We start from the raw sequence: 15,214 nt of genomic DNA, 5'->3' as shown, positions 1-15,214 counted from the left end.
TTACTCCTTCTAGAATATTTCTTGCTCTCTTAGTCCTAGCAAAACAAACAAACAAAAAAACCACGTGAGCTGAACAAACAAAACTGTCAGCTTTTTTCATGTGGAAGTTAATGGTTAAGAGTAAGCTGCTTCGAAGGCTGGACTTGGAAATGGTTCTTGACACTTGGAGTACTTGATCCTTCCAAGATCTTGCCAACATTTCTTGTTAGGTGGGACCTCTTAATCGTACACTGAGATGCTGATTGGATTTTCTTCCAGAATCCAAGTTCTGTCTGATGTCATTCCTTTTGTGGTTTCTACTCTTACTTGAATTGCGTGGATAGCATGTCCATTAGTCACGTCCCAGGTAGGGACAGCTGGCCACTCCCTCTCTGTGGAGTACAGCTCTGTCCTTGTTTGTTTCTGTTTCAGTCTTGCCAAGGAAGGTATGCTTCATGTTAAACCTGCTGTAATGCTGCGCATCCATCCTGCTTTGAATTTGAGTTTTTTGCAAAAATTGTAGTAGAGAAGTTCAACCAGGAAAGCATATCAAACAGTTCAGTCTTCCACTCTGGGGTAGGACCCTTACTCAATTGGACATTGCCCCACACCCAGGAGTCTCCACAATGCCTGCTTCATATCCTTGTTCCTCAGGCTGTAGATAAAGGGATTCAGCATGGGGGTGACCACTGTGTACACCACGGATGCCACCATTCCAGTGCCTGCTGAGTAGGAGGACGAGGGCTGGAAATACACCAGGAAGAGCGTTCCGTAGAAGAGAGTGACCACCGTCAGGTGGGAGCTGCAGGTGGAGAAGACTTTGTGCTTCCCTCCAGCAGAGGGGATCCTGAGGACCGTGTGCACAATGTGGGCATAGGAGAGCAGGACACAGGTGAGAGGGACCACGCCTGAGAGAACTGCTTCAGTTAACATTGTGACCTGAAAAGTGTGGGTGTCTGAGCAGGCGAGTTTGAGGAGTGGAGGTACATCGCAGAAGAAGTGTGGGATGGAATGAGAGGCACAGAAGGAGAACTGAGTCATCAGGAGCGTGAGTGAGAAAGCCAGTAGGTTGGAGCAGAGCCAGGATGCGGCCACCAGCAGCAGGCAGCGACGGGGACCCATGACCGTGGTGTAGTGGAGAGGAAGGCAGATGGCCACATAGCGGTCGTAAGCCATCACGGCCAGCAGGAAGTCATCCAGCAGGGCCCACACCATGAAGAAGTACATCTGAATGAGGCACCCAGTGTAGGAGATGCTGTGATCCTGCGTGTGGATGTCCACTAGCCCCTTGGGGACAATGGTGCAGGTGAAGCAGGTATCGACGAAGGAGAGGTTGGCCAGGAAGAAGTACATGGGGGTGTGGAGGTGAGGGTGCGAGCCAATGGCCAGCATGATGAGCAGGTTTCCCAGCAGGGTGACCAGGTACATGACTAGGAAGAGCCCCAAGAGAAGAGGCCGCTGCTGTGGGTGCTCGGAGAAGCCCAGGAGCAGGAAGCCAGAGAGGATGGTGTGGTTTCTAGTTTCCATTTACAATAGAACAATTGATGGGAAATATTGCATTTACACACATATATTCTAAAATTTATATCATTCCAGGCCTTTACTTTGATCTTCTTTGAGCTCTGTGACATTCTTTGAGGTACGCTGGTGTCTCTTGGTGGTGGGAATGTAAGATGTGTAGAAGTGGGAACTCTGGGAATTGGGGATTTTGTTGGGAGGGGAATTTTACATTTTAGCTATCTAGTAAGTTGTCATGTAGACCTTCTAGATTAGGCTGAACTGGGTATCAGCTTGGCAGAACCTTAGGTTTTAATCTCCCATCTCCCTTTCCCCTCTTTTTGATAGGAATACTAGCAATTTCATAGATATGTGAAATTTGAATAAGATGTTAGGAATATGCATTTACTAGAAAAGTATTAAGTAGGTTTCTATATGTGTCTGAAAGTATGTGTTAGGGGAGAGAAATGAAAACAATTTACATAGATGGTTCATAGCTGGGACTCAGGTATTCAGTACAATGGAAATGTCTATCCTCTTTCATTCCTAAAAGACTGATCAAATAAATGATCCAGTGTATGTAAAATAACTACAAACTAAAAAACATGGTACAAATGGAAGGTCTCAACATGATCATCTTCAACAGCATTATCAACATCCTCAGTCGTTCGAAGTGTTGGGTTTTCGCATTGTACAGACTAGAAGGAAACTTCCTTTGTCCTTTGTAGCTGTGGAATCCTCTGCAATTTATCTTCTTTTCTTCCCTGAGCTTCAGTTTTCCAGTCTGTGGAAGATGTACATATTTCATATAATTGTGGCTATCAATGAAATCATACATCCAATTTGCAAGCACAGAGTAGGCTTTCAGTAATTCTGATGGTAGTTATTAATGTTGTTAGTAGTAGCTGGTGAGGGAACTTGGAGTCCCTGATGCATTTGAAAATGTTAGGTAATAGGACTCCCAGCTCTAAACCTCAACTACCTTTTGTATTTTGGATACATACATGGTTTACTTCTTTGGAGTTTCCTTTTCTTAATTTATAAGATGCAACCTGTCACATAGGACTGCTGGAGGCATCATTCAGGACTGTTGAAAGCCAGAATCAGGTGATGGCTTTTTCAGGACCTATGATGTAAACTCGAGAATGAGTTATTTGGACTTGTGCACTGGGGTATTGAACGGACATTCCCAGGTTGTGCTAATGTCACACTCTAGGTTGTGGTGATAAAGCATTCCCTTTTGGGTCTGACAAAACTTTGGCCACCTGCCTAAGGGTTGTGACAATGGAAACTTTGCTCCTCCTGGCTTCCCTTTCTCATCTACTTGAAGAGTGTTCCAACAACGCCTAACGCAGCGTGACTGTGAGGATTCACGCAGCTGAGGATTATGCAGAACTAGAATAATGACGGACTCCTCCAGTGCTCTGGATTTTTTAGATACTCTTCTTTCTCTTGGAATGAACAATATGAAGGTGTTTCTTGGGGGTGGCCAACTAGTCCTCTGGGTTGGACCAGGACATTTCTGCTATTAGGGAAATTCCATCTTTCATCGACCCCTCCGACTGGGAAGGACTGGTCAGCCTGTATGTCACTTTTCATGGTCACTATCTGTGGAAAGTTGGGCTTTGAAAGCTATCAAGTTGAGTACACAGAGTTGAACTTGGCACTGTCATCAGTGTCATTGTCATGACTTCTGGGTGGTGATGGCTCTGACATGGTAGTAGCACAACAAGCATTCACTTTATTATGGGCAGATTCAGGTTTGAGTTCCAGCTGTACCGTCCTAGTCATGTCATTTAACTTCTCAGAGTCTCTACTGTAAAATGAACCAGAGTAAAGGACCTCGAGTGACTGTGAGGTTCAGGGGACTGGCATTGTGGCTTCATAGGTGCTGCTTCAAGTCCCGGCAGCTCAATTTCTGATCCAGCTCCCTGCTGATAACCTGGGAAGAGCGATGGAAGGTGGCCCAGGTGTTTGTGCCCCTCCCGTCCATGTGGGTGACCTGAATAAAGCTCTTCTTGGCTTTGGCCTGACGCATCCCTGGTTGTTGTGGCCCTCTGGGGAGTGAATCAGCAGATGAAAGATTTCTCTGCCTCTCCCTCTCTCTCTACAGTTATTTCAAAATAGATAGCAAATATTTTTTTCAAAAGTATTTTTAAAATTTATTTGAGAGACAGTTACAGAGAGAGATCCCCATCTGCTGATTCATTCCCCAAATGGTCTCAATGGCTGGAGCTGGGTCTATTTGAAGCCAGGAGCCAGGAGTTCCTTCCAGGTCTCCCCATGTAGGTGCAGGGGCCCAAGGACTTGGGAGACCTTCCAGTGCTTTCCCAGACCATAGCAGAGAGCTGTATAGGAAGAGGAGCAGTCGTGGCATGAACCGGTGCCCATATGGGATGCCGGTGCCACAGGCAGAGGCCTAGCTACTACACTACTAACCCTAATACATAAATCTTAGAGGAAAAAAAAAACTGATAAAAAACCTTTAAGAAGTTATCGTGAGATTCAAATTAAAAAATGAAACAGGGTTGTTGCACTGTCAGTTGTGGTAGAGATTGTTTTTGTGCCTGATAGTGACTTAGAGGGATCCGAAAGCTGCTCTTGGTCAGGGGGCTGCGAGGGCGTTTCTGTGCATGGTGTGGTGATCCTGGCTGTAGCTGTTGCAGTTAGGATGCCTTGGCCATTGCTGGGAACTGAGAAAGGGCTGATGTGTGTTGACTTCAGGCTGGATTCTCAGGGAGTTCATGGGAGGCAAGTCAAAGCCTTCATCACGGTGATTAGATGAGCCAGATTGAGGTTTGCGAGGAAGAGACAGAAAAGGAGGTGGGAATAGGGGAGAAGCTGTGTGTGTGTTCATGACTAATGCCTCCAGTCTTGACCCCCTCAACTCTTACCTGGAACTTTGTCCTGTCCTCAGATTCTGTCGTCCTCACCGGGTGTTGGATCTGCCTCCTGTATTTGGTCTACCCCCGTTCCACCTTGCTTCTCAGGAAGGTTGCTGGAGGCCTCAGTGTTCTTCTGGCCCTAACAGTAGCACAGAACAAAGGCCCAGGGCTGGGGCAGCCTGTCCTCAAGAACAGGAGCCAGGAAGAGCTGTGGGCTTTTCATGTGTAGTACCCCTTGGGATCCAATCCCGGACCTCCTAGTTAGAGACAAGATGGGGCAGATGTCCAAACTCTGAGCCATCCCCTCTGAGCTTCGGAGTACCAAGTCCCAGCAGTGTCAGAAACATCTTTGTTTTGGAGTAATCAGGTCTGGGAATCCCGAGAGCATGTCTCTTAGTGGCCCCCCTCCAGGTGAGGGAGTGGGAAGACTCCCTCTCCCACCTTAATCTGTGTGCAGTCCCCACATTCCCACATTCTTTTTTTTTTTTTTTTTTGACAGGCAGAGTGGACAGTGAGAGAGAGAGACAGAGAGAAAGGTCTTCCTTTTGCCGTTGGTTCACCCTCCAATGGCCGCCGCAGCCGGTGTGCTGCAGCCAGCGCACCGCGCTGATCTGATGGCAGGAGCTAGGTGCTTCTCCTGGTCTCCCATGCAGGTGCAGGGCCCAAGCACTTGGGCCATCCTCCACTGCACTCCCTGGCCACAGCAGAGAGCTGGCCTGGAAGAGGGGCAACCGGGACAGAATCCGGCGCCCCGACCGGGACTAGAACCCGGTGTGCCGGCGCCGCTAGGCGGAGGATTAGCCTGTTGAGCTGCGGTGCCGGCCCAGTCCCCACATTCTAATCGGATTTTAACACTCGTGAAGAAAAGTCATCATCTCCCAGAAAATATATAATAAGAAATGAATGGAACAGAGTTGACGTGGGGTGGACATCACAAACATGCTTTTCAATTTCTGCAATTATATCATGTAGAATAGGTGAGCAGATGTGTTACATGTGATTCCGGAGGGCAGAGATGTGACTTATATGCAAAATATGCCAAAGTAGTAGTTCTCAGTGCAACATGACCTTAAAGTTTTAAAACTGTGAAATACACAACAAACAGTAACACATAGTAAGTTTTCTTGTGATTTATTTACCTGTGTGTAAGTCATGCATTATTTATACTTTTTTTTTCGTGAATGGAGTCATTTGATTCCTGCAGTCAATATGGTATTTTGAAACTCAGAGTGATGCTTGTAGCTATAGGTCATTCCTTTTAACTGCTGTGTAGTAAATGTTCACATTGTCCTATTCACTATCATAGTTTAAGGCCTTCCGTTTGGAACTCAGAGTTCCCAACTTTGGAAGATGATGCTGAGTATATATTATCTGTGATGTGACACAACCAGTAGGTACTGGGGTTGCACATTGTAATAAACACAGTGATGTGTTTACCAGTGTGTGAAAATGCCCTAAACAGCACTCTGACCTCAGAATCAGCCCCTAAGGCATTCGGATTTGGCTGAAAATCCCATGAGAGCATTTCAGGCATGGAAAGCCAAGGCATAGTGGCAAAAACTGTATGCATATGGCTCTGTCTGGAGTTTGTGGACTCAAAAGGCTCCCATAGCCTTGGCAGCTTATGTCAAGAGCCTTGGGTGGGGGCCAGTGCCATGGCTCACTTGGTTAAACCTCTGCCTGTGGCGCTGGCATCCCATATGGGCACCGGGTTCTAGTCCTGGCTGCTCCTCTTCCAGTCCGGCTCTCTACTGTGGCCCGGGAAGGCAGTGGAGGATGGTCCAAGTGCTTGGGCCCTGCACACCCGTATAGGAGACCAGGAGGAAGCTCCTGGCTTCAGATCAGTGCAGCGCTGGCTGTGGCAACCATTTGGGGAGTGAGCCAACGGAGGGAGAACCCTTCTCTGTCTCTTTCTCTAACTCTACCTCTCAAATAAAAAAAAAAGCCTTGGGAGGTCACTGATGTCAAAAACACGAGTGTTAATTGTTAAATCAACAACAGGAGTCACTGTGTACTTACTCCCCATGTTGGACCTCTGTCCTTAATGAGTTCTACTATGAGAATTAACGGTAAAACTTGTAATCAAACTATACTTTTATACTTTGTGCGTCTGTGTGGGTGTAAATTGTTGAAATCTCTTAGTATAGAGTTGGTCTTCTGTATATAAAGTCAATTAAAAATGAATCTTAATGAAGAATGTAAGAGAGAGGGAGTAGGAGGTAGGATGAGAGTGGGCATGAGAGGGTGGGAATTGGGGGAAAGAACCCATATTCCTAAAAGCTGTACATATGAAATATTTGTATTCATTAAATAAAAACCTTCTAAAAATAAAAACAACTAAGTATGTGAACATTTATACCAGTTCAGGTTTTACTGCAAAGCAAGTTTGCTGCAACTCTCGAAGATTTCTTTCATTGACTTTATTGATGTCAAGATTTTAGCTGTGGCGTAGTGGGTAAAGCTGCTGCCTGCGATACCAGCATCCCATATAGGTGCCAGTTCATGTCCTGGCTGTCCTGCTTCCCATCTGGCTCCCTGTTCATGGTCTGGGGAAAGTAGTGGAAGATGACACAAGTGTTTGGGCCTCTGCCACCTGTGTGGGCGACCGGGATGAAACTCCTGGGATTGACTTTCTCCTGGCTCAGACCTGGCCATTGCAATCATCTTTGAAGTGAACCAGCAGATGGAACAACTCTCCTCCCTCTTCCTCTCTCCCTCCCTCTACTTCTCCCTGTCTTTCCATCTCTAACTTTCAAATAAAATTTTTTTTTTTACAGGCAGAGTGGACAGTGAGAGAGACAGAGAGAAAGGTCTTCCTTTTGCCATTGGTTCACCCTCCAATGGCTGCCGTGGCCAGCATGCTGCGGCCAGCGCACCGCGCTGATCCGAAGGCAGGAGCCAGGTGCTTCTCCTGGTCTCCCATGGGGTGCAGGGCCCAAGCACCTGGGCCATCCTCCACTGCCTTCCCGGGCCACAGCAGAGAGCTGGCCTGGAAGAGGGGCAACCGGGACAGAATCCGGTGCCCTGACTGGGACTAGAACCCCGTGTGCCGGTGCCGCTAGGCGGAGGATTAGCCTATTGAGCCGCGGCGACGGCCAAATAAATCTTTTAAAAAGGCCAAAGGCTGACAATAATTGAAAAACTCCTTTCTGCTTACAAGTTGAAAAAAAAAAAACATTTTTGAAACCACCATTCTCTAAAGAAACATTTCCACAATAATTATCATTTCTTGTTATTGTTGATATTTTGATGATAGTACAAAGTTTAACTGGGATTTTTTTTTTCTGGATTTCTCCATATCAAGTTAGGCTAGAGTATTTTTGTAACTGAATACAGTCAAATAAATGAAGCAAATAGATCATCTGGATTCTATCGGAATCCTCTCTGCCTCCCATTGTGTGAAAGCAACCTTACTGTGTTACTGCGACGGTTGATTTTGGTCTTGGGAAATGGTCTCCTGGAATTGATGCCTACTTACCTCCATGGATGGTCCTTTTCACCTACTTTTTGAAAAACCCACTTATAAATCCCAGGCTATCTGCCTCAAATTTTAAAGTTTTAAGCATTATCACAGTCATAATAACAACCTCTGTAAGCATTTATTGTAGGTCATGTGTGTGCTACTTTCTTTCACAGACTGTCATATCATTTAATCATCATACAACCAGCTACGACTGTTTCCATTTTATAGATGATATTGTGCTTGTTAATTTGATGAAGATTACAAAAGTGGCAGCAGAGTCAGGATTTGAATCCAAAGCTGTTGCGCGCTCTGCCTTCATACCACGTCATAGATGTCTGTTGGCATTTATCTCCTGAAACAAATAGAAAACCCATGGGATGATCATTTTTCTCATTGGTGTGGCTGTCCCATCCTTTTGTACCTTGCTTTCAGACAGACCCTTGGAGAAACTTCTGGTCAGTTAAAGTCCATTTCTTCTTCTGCTACCTCTTTTTCATTTTTCCTCATTGAGGTAAGTTTATCTATTTCTCCTTTTTTGTAGCTAACCCTCTTAGTTCTCCCTGTGAAGTTGTATTTTCCGTACAACTCTTATTCATTCTATCCTCTCTATTCTTCGGACATAATTTATATTTCAGTGTTCTGAAGAGCTGGACAGTGCTTCCAATGGAGGCTTAAACAGTGATTTTATTTGAAAACTATTACCAATGAAGATGTGATGAGGGAGGAAAGATGGAGAAAAGAGGGTCAGCAGACATGATGTTATAATTATTGGAGGAGGTCTTCATACACTGGAAAGCCTCAGAAAATTTGCAACATAATGGAATGATCCTAAAGAATAGAATACTTATACTGAATTTCCAGAAATACTGATACTGAATGGAATGCCAGGTTGTATGATGGTATAACTAGTTCCCACCCTATTCTAAAACATGGAATGTTACTTGCAAAGGGATCATAGATATTTTTATATAATGTTATCATAATGGCTGGCATTTGTTATGAGTTTGATATATGCAAGACAATGTTTAAGCAATTAATACATAATTTGTATATGTCACAGACAGTTATCATATCACTGAATTCTAATAGACTAGCGTGCTTTCCCAGATCATATTTTGGGGCCCTGCCTTTCAGGGAATTTCATGGACCTAATAAGATTGTCTTGCTAAAACTCATGCAGCCATCTAAACTGATATGTTAATGTCAGTGGTTGATGAATTAAGGGCAGAGACTTGATCTGACGATGGCCTCTGAAGGTGGGACTGATGGGAGGTCTCTGGGTCCTAGGGGCATGTCCTTGGATGGTGGTGAGACATTTGATTACTTCAGTTCATGTTTAGCCTGGGTTCTCACTCTTCTTCCTGGCCTGCCATATGATCATTGCATTCTGCACCTGTTGTGACCAGCCTCATCAGATGCTGGACCATAGGGCCACCCAGACCTGTAACCTTGACTGTAAGCCGAAATGATTCTTTTATTTCCAAAGAAGCTTTTCACAGGTATTTTAAAGTAGCAAAAAGGGAATTAATACATGTGACATTATTTGAAAGATATCAGCAATGAAGATGGGATGGATGAGGAGGGGGGAAAAGAGAGCTGATGGGCATCATGTTATAATTATCAGGAGTAGCCTTCTTCATACTCACTGTAATTCCTAAGAAAGTCTGCAAAATGATAGGACCCTAAACAGAATAAGTTCACTGAATTTCCACAAATATTTTGATTGATAGAATGGGAGGATGTATGATGGTATAACTACTTCCCATTCTATTCCAAAACTCAGAATGTTAGTTGTGAAGAGATCATAGAGATGTTTTTGTGTAATATCATAATGGCTGACATTTATCATGAGCTTGCTATATGCAAGACATTATTAGCACTTAACTGTTGTATGACATATCTAATTTACATATTATCAAATAATTTACTTCTAGCAGATATCCACTTTGCATATAAAAAACCAAGGCATAGAAAGAGTAGAGTACTCTCCCCAGGGTTGGTAACTGGGTTCTGAGCATTCAGGCAAGCAGTTCAGTGCATAACTCGGGACATGGGAGGTGTGAGCCAGATATTTCAGAAAAGGAGGAGTGAAGACACTTCCAGAGAGGGGAGAAGTTGTTGTATAACTTCAGATATTTATAATCACAGTCTGTTTTAAATGAAACGTAAGAGGATTTCTCACCTTATAGCAAGCACTTTCTGCTAATTGCCAGTATCCTTTCTGCTCATCAGTCTGTGAGTGTGCGTGAGGACAGAGCTATGCTTTCTTTTGCCATCCTCACAGGATTAAATATAGTGACTGTAGATAGTTGGTGCTTCACATGTAATTGTTGAGTTAATGATGAAATTCCTAGGGCATAGTAAAATATACATATTCTACTCTGTTCTCCTAGTTAGCGTCCTCAAGGCCTGTTTCATGTCCTTATTCCTAAGGCTGTATATGAAAGGGTTCAGCATAGGTGTGACTACTGTGTAGATGACAGTGATCACACGATCCTTTGTCACTGAGTAGGTGGATGAGGGGCGAATATAGACAGATATTATGGTACCATAGAACAGTGCCACAACTGTGAGATGGGACCCACAGGTGGAGAAGACCTTGTACCTGCCTCCACCTGAAGGAACCCTGAGAACAGCACGCGTTATGTGGACGTAAGAGATGATAATGAAGATAAAAGGACTCATGATTACAAAGGAACCCTCCGTGAAGGCCAGAAGCTCATTGACGGAGGTGTCAGAACAGGAGAGCGTTAGCAGTGGCTGAACATCACAAAAGAAGTGGTGGATGATCTTGGGCCCACAGAAGGAGAGGCGGGCCATGAGAATTGTGTGGGTGAGTGAGTGGAGGTGGGACACCATCCAGGATGCTACCACCAGCAGAAGACAGCGCCTGGGGCTCATCGTCGAGGTGTAATGTAGTGGGTTGCAGATGGCTACGTAGCGGTCAACGGCCATGGCAGCCAGGAGGAAGCTGTCAGTGATTCCAAAGGCCACAAAGAAATACATCTGGGTGATGCACTGGGGAAAGAGGATGGTCTTTTTCTGTGCTAGCATGTTCACTAACATCTGTGGCACAATGACAGTAGTAAAGCAGATGTCAACCAAGGACAGGTTGGCAAGGAGGAAGTACATGGGAGTGTGGAGGCGGACATCCCCCCGTATGGCTGCAATGATGACTGAGTTGCCAACCACATTGACCAGGTACATGGCCAGGAAGGTAGCAAAGAGCCACACCTGTTGTTTGGGGTCAGTAGTCAGTCCTAGAAGGAGGAATTCGGTCATGCGGCTCTGGTTTCCTCTTGGCATTGCAGTCCTGTGGACAAAAAGAATTAGGAAAAAACATTAGGTGTGTGTCCTGGCCTGCGTCTTCAATCTTACAGTTTGTACACTGTATAGGAGGAGCCGTTCATGTAGACTGCCATACATGTAGTCTGTGATGCAGCTTCACAGGATTGGTGATGACACACTCTGATTTCACTTGCAACTTTGCAACCGGCTAATTACATGAACTTGAATAAGGTTCTCTTGTTAGTTGTCCAAAAGACAAAACTTGTAATACCCAGGTTCTTAGGCTGTTTTGAGGACAGGTATTCAGAAAATAATCATTTTGTTCAACTTCTGAAAGTGTTGTCTGTGATACATTTTCCTCCCCTTGGTCTCATTTACTGTTCTGTGGAGCATCAGCCTCCACCTGATGCTTCTGGCCAGATATCTCTCCCTCTCCCTCCCCCTCTCTCCCTCTCTCTCCCTCTCCCTCCCTCTCTCTCCCTCCCTGTCCCCCTCCCTCCCTCCCTCCCTCCCTCTCTCCCTCTCTCCCTCTCTCCTTTTCCCTCTACATAAGGAAATATTCTCCTTACAGAAATGACATACCGTTTGTAGAGATTATATTCCTGTATTGGAACTCTCTTGGAAGGAATGAACCTTTGTCATGCATTTAGGAGTTTGATTGTGGGCAGAAAGGCCAGACTAGGAGTGACTGGGACCTGGAAATTTGACATATCCATCGGGGTGTGGAATTGTCTAGGGAAGGTGGGAGATTGAAGAACTATTTCTAGCAAGGGGACCCTATTTCCCAGCACGGGGCCCTGGTTTTCAGGCAGGTGGGTAATGTGAAGGAGGACACAGAGGAACCAAGAAAGGCTGCCGTTATAGGCAAGAGTGCAAGAGCTGGTAGGATAGGAAGTGGAAATGTGAGAAGGTAATAGCATTACAGCATAGCATCCTGAGAGAGGTGAATGATAAAGTGCTGAGCTTTAGGAATTGGTTCCTTATCCCCACCAAAGGCGAGAACCAAGGAGACTAAGCCAAGGCTCAGTCCTGGTGGGACCTGAGGCACCCAGTCCTTTATCTACCAAGATGGGTACTTGGCTGAAATGGAGCAAGACCATAAACCACCAGGGTATACAGTTAGAGCAGGTCAGCCACCAATTGCATTAAAATTGAGATCAGAGAAGAAAAGACCTTACACTCTTCATGTGTACTCACCTAGGGGCAGGACTGGCTTTGGAGAAAAGAGCAGCAATAAGAACTTAGGAATGGTGGTCAAGTAATCCCAGATCGATGAGGGAAGTGTTAGAGAAACTGGTTTTGAATTAGAGAAAGTCTGCATTCTGTACCCCCTGAGTCTCCTCACCTTCTTTGACAATGAGTCAAAAGCAAATCTAAGTAGTAATGGTGGGTTTTTCATGTGCAGTGATCTTGAGTTAAATTCACTGCCCAGCTTGGGGGACTCCACACCACTTCACCTTTGACTACTTCAATAAGCATTGCGTTGTAGCATTGTTTCCAGAAGCCTCTCCTTTCTGTCTGAGATGCTTGGTACTTGGTCCAAGTTGAGTTCTTCCAGAAAGGGGCCACTAAGTGTGGGCAACATCTGGAGAGGTGCATGAGGAAAGCCCTGAGTCCAAGTTGGTTTTGCTCCCTACCTGCTGTTTCCAGTGCCTTGTGTGGTTCCTGACACGTGGTGGGTGCGTCATGCATGTTGGCTGATAGACTGAAGCAGCTTTGTCGCCTTTGCAAGACTTTGTGTTTTGTATCAGTAACTGGAAGAGCAGTCTCTTAGGGTTAGGGAGCCAACAGGAAAAGTTCATGATTTGTCCCAGAAGATTTGGGTTCTAGTTCTGGTTCAGATAGTCACTAACTATTTACCCTTAAAGGGAAAGTCTCATGTTTCCATTTTTTTTTTTCTCATCTGAAAAAGAGAGAAAGCAAAGTGTCATCTCTAGAGGCTCACTGTGGATTCCAAATAGGTCTTATGTTTGAAAAATGTTGAGATCCACAGTGTGCTGTACCAATGCTACTTACATAAGTAACAATACTTTCTGTTAGCATTCTCTACCTGTGTGTGTGCAGCTGAAAACTAGCAGGGAGGGACTCTAGAAGAAGCCAGGCGGAGGGTACAGGGGTTGGTGCGTTTGAAGTGATTGAAATAGTCGCTGCAAGAAGGGCAGGTGGCGCAGTGCAGAGGGTGAAGGAGAAGCAGGGTCTGGAACTAGGACACACTGGGCTCGCCTGGAACTAGAGGGCTAAAAGCAAGGAGCTGGCAAAGCTGCTCTGCTTTCTTGAGTCTCCACAGAATGATTCTGTTTCTTTCTCTTCCAGCTTCTGGAGAATGGATTTCTTGTCTAGTGTGCCCCGTTGTCCCTGTTTAAATCCAGGAACGTTAGGGGACTTCTCATGCTGCCATCTGTCTGGATCTTTTTAAAAAAATAATTTTGATGTATTTGAAAGGGAGAGAGACAGAGACAGAGACAGAGACAAAGGGAGATACATATATACAGAGATAGCTTCCATCCATTGGTTCATGCCCCAAATGCTCACAATAGCCAGATCTGGGCCAGGCCAAAGCCATGAGCCCAGAACTCATCTGGGCCTTGCCATGTGGGTGACAGAGATCTAACTATTTGAACCATCAGATGCTGCCTCCCAAGAGGCACATTAGCAGGAGGCTGGAATCAGAGGCACAGCTGGAATTCCAACCCAGGCACTCTGCTGTGGGATGCAGGCATCCCTTGTGGCATCTGAACTACTATACCAAACGTCTGCCCTTGGTTCTCCTCTTTTGCTTTCTTCTTCCATATTTGAAGTTCCTGTGATAAACACTTGAAGATTATGTGTTGGAATGGGTGGGTGCAATTGCATGTACGTGGAGATAAGGTGGCAGTCCAGTCCCCCTGAGAGTAAGGCATACTTTTAAACAAAAGAAGAAAAATGAAGAAAACAAAAGATATATTTCAAAAATTGCCATGCAGCTCTGAATGTTGATGCTCAAGCTGACTGTGGCTGGGGTGGGGAGAAGAAGGAGTTCAATGCACATTGCAGTTGCGATTTTCATGAGTACTGCATGATGACTAAGACAGAGGACTCTCAGGACAGCCTTTCAAGTGCTGTTCCTGCCTTACACTATCACTGTGGTTTTAAGGGGGAAATTATTTGAACTTGAAGTTTTAGTTTCTCATTTGGAAAACAGGAATGACAATTGTACCTGCTTCATAGGGCAGGTGTGAGAATTAAAAGAACCTGATGCCTATAGAACACTTAGTAGAGTGGCTATGATAAATAGGCCTTCAGTAAGTGTTAGCCGTTATATGCTATATAATGAGATTAGTTTACGGATTTGTACATAGAATCATCCCTCAGTATTAATAGGAGTTTGGTTCCAGGACCCCTGTGGATACCCGAATTCGCAGATGCTCATGTCCCTTAGAAAATAAGGCATAGGATCTGCATATAACCAATGGAATCCTCCTGTATGCTTCAAATAATTTCTATGTTCCTGATACTGTCTAATAGAGAGTAAATGTTATATAGGTAGTTGTCATGCTATATTGCTTAGGGAAAGGCATGGAAAAAAAGTCTGTATATGTTTGGTACAGACATAATTTTTTTTCTTAAATATTTTAGACCCACAGTTGGTTGAGTTTGTGTGGGGGGGAACTCAAAGATGCAAATGAGTGACTGCACGAGGGGTTGCCTGTTGTAGATGCTGAACCCTTTTCATGAAGAAACCTAATCAGACTTGAAGTTCTAGGAAGGTCCCAAGCTAGCACAGCCGCAGCGATGCCGGGTGAATTACCAGTAGAAAGCATAAATCTGAGGGAAGACACAGAAGCTTTGAGGATCCCCTGGGAATCCGGGATCTATCTAATCTGCGAGTCTGTGCGGGGGCCTATGTGTGAATGTCTGGGAGGGAGAGTAGCTGGGTGGGGGCTGTCAGGGGATACCCTGGGGAAAAGGTGGGCCTTTTCCTGCCCACATCCTTTGCTCAGGGCAGTCAAGGCTGATTGTCCAGTTCAGGAATCGGCAGCACCAGACTTGATCACCGCTGTTGGAAGAACAAGGCGGAGGCAGCTCCAAAGGCCTGCTGAGGCGAGGCCTAGGAAAGCTGTGG

At 45.2% G+C, this 15,214-nt stretch overlaps 2 protein-coding genes across 2 annotated transcripts; both read right to left on the bottom strand.

Moving 5' to 3' along the window:
• Positions 1-564: 564 nt before the first annotated feature.
• Positions 565-1,506, bottom strand: LOC100343849 (olfactory receptor 1G1-like). The gene has a single exon (XM_002720450.3). The coding sequence runs from the start codon at positions 1,504-1,506 to the stop codon at positions 565-567; it is 942 nt and encodes a 313-aa protein (XP_002720496.1).
• A 5,175-nt stretch (positions 1,507-6,681) lies between these two features.
• LOC100355405 (olfactory receptor 1L6-like) lies at positions 6,682-14,217 on the bottom strand. Its single transcript, XM_070066489.1, has one exon. It carries the CDS (start codon positions 11,128-11,130, stop codon positions 10,201-10,203), a length of 930 nt encoding a protein of 309 aa, XP_069922590.1. The 5' UTR covers positions 11,131-14,217; the 3' UTR covers positions 6,682-10,200.
• Between the last annotated feature and the right edge of the window lie 997 nt (positions 14,218-15,214).

This window comes from Oryctolagus cuniculus, chromosome 1 (genome assembly GCF_964237555.1).
Source record: "Oryctolagus cuniculus chromosome 1, mOryCun1.1, whole genome shotgun sequence".
Taxonomy (NCBI): domain Eukaryota; kingdom Metazoa; phylum Chordata; class Mammalia; order Lagomorpha; family Leporidae; genus Oryctolagus; species Oryctolagus cuniculus.
This window is presented reverse-complemented; position numbering and strand designations above follow the sequence as displayed.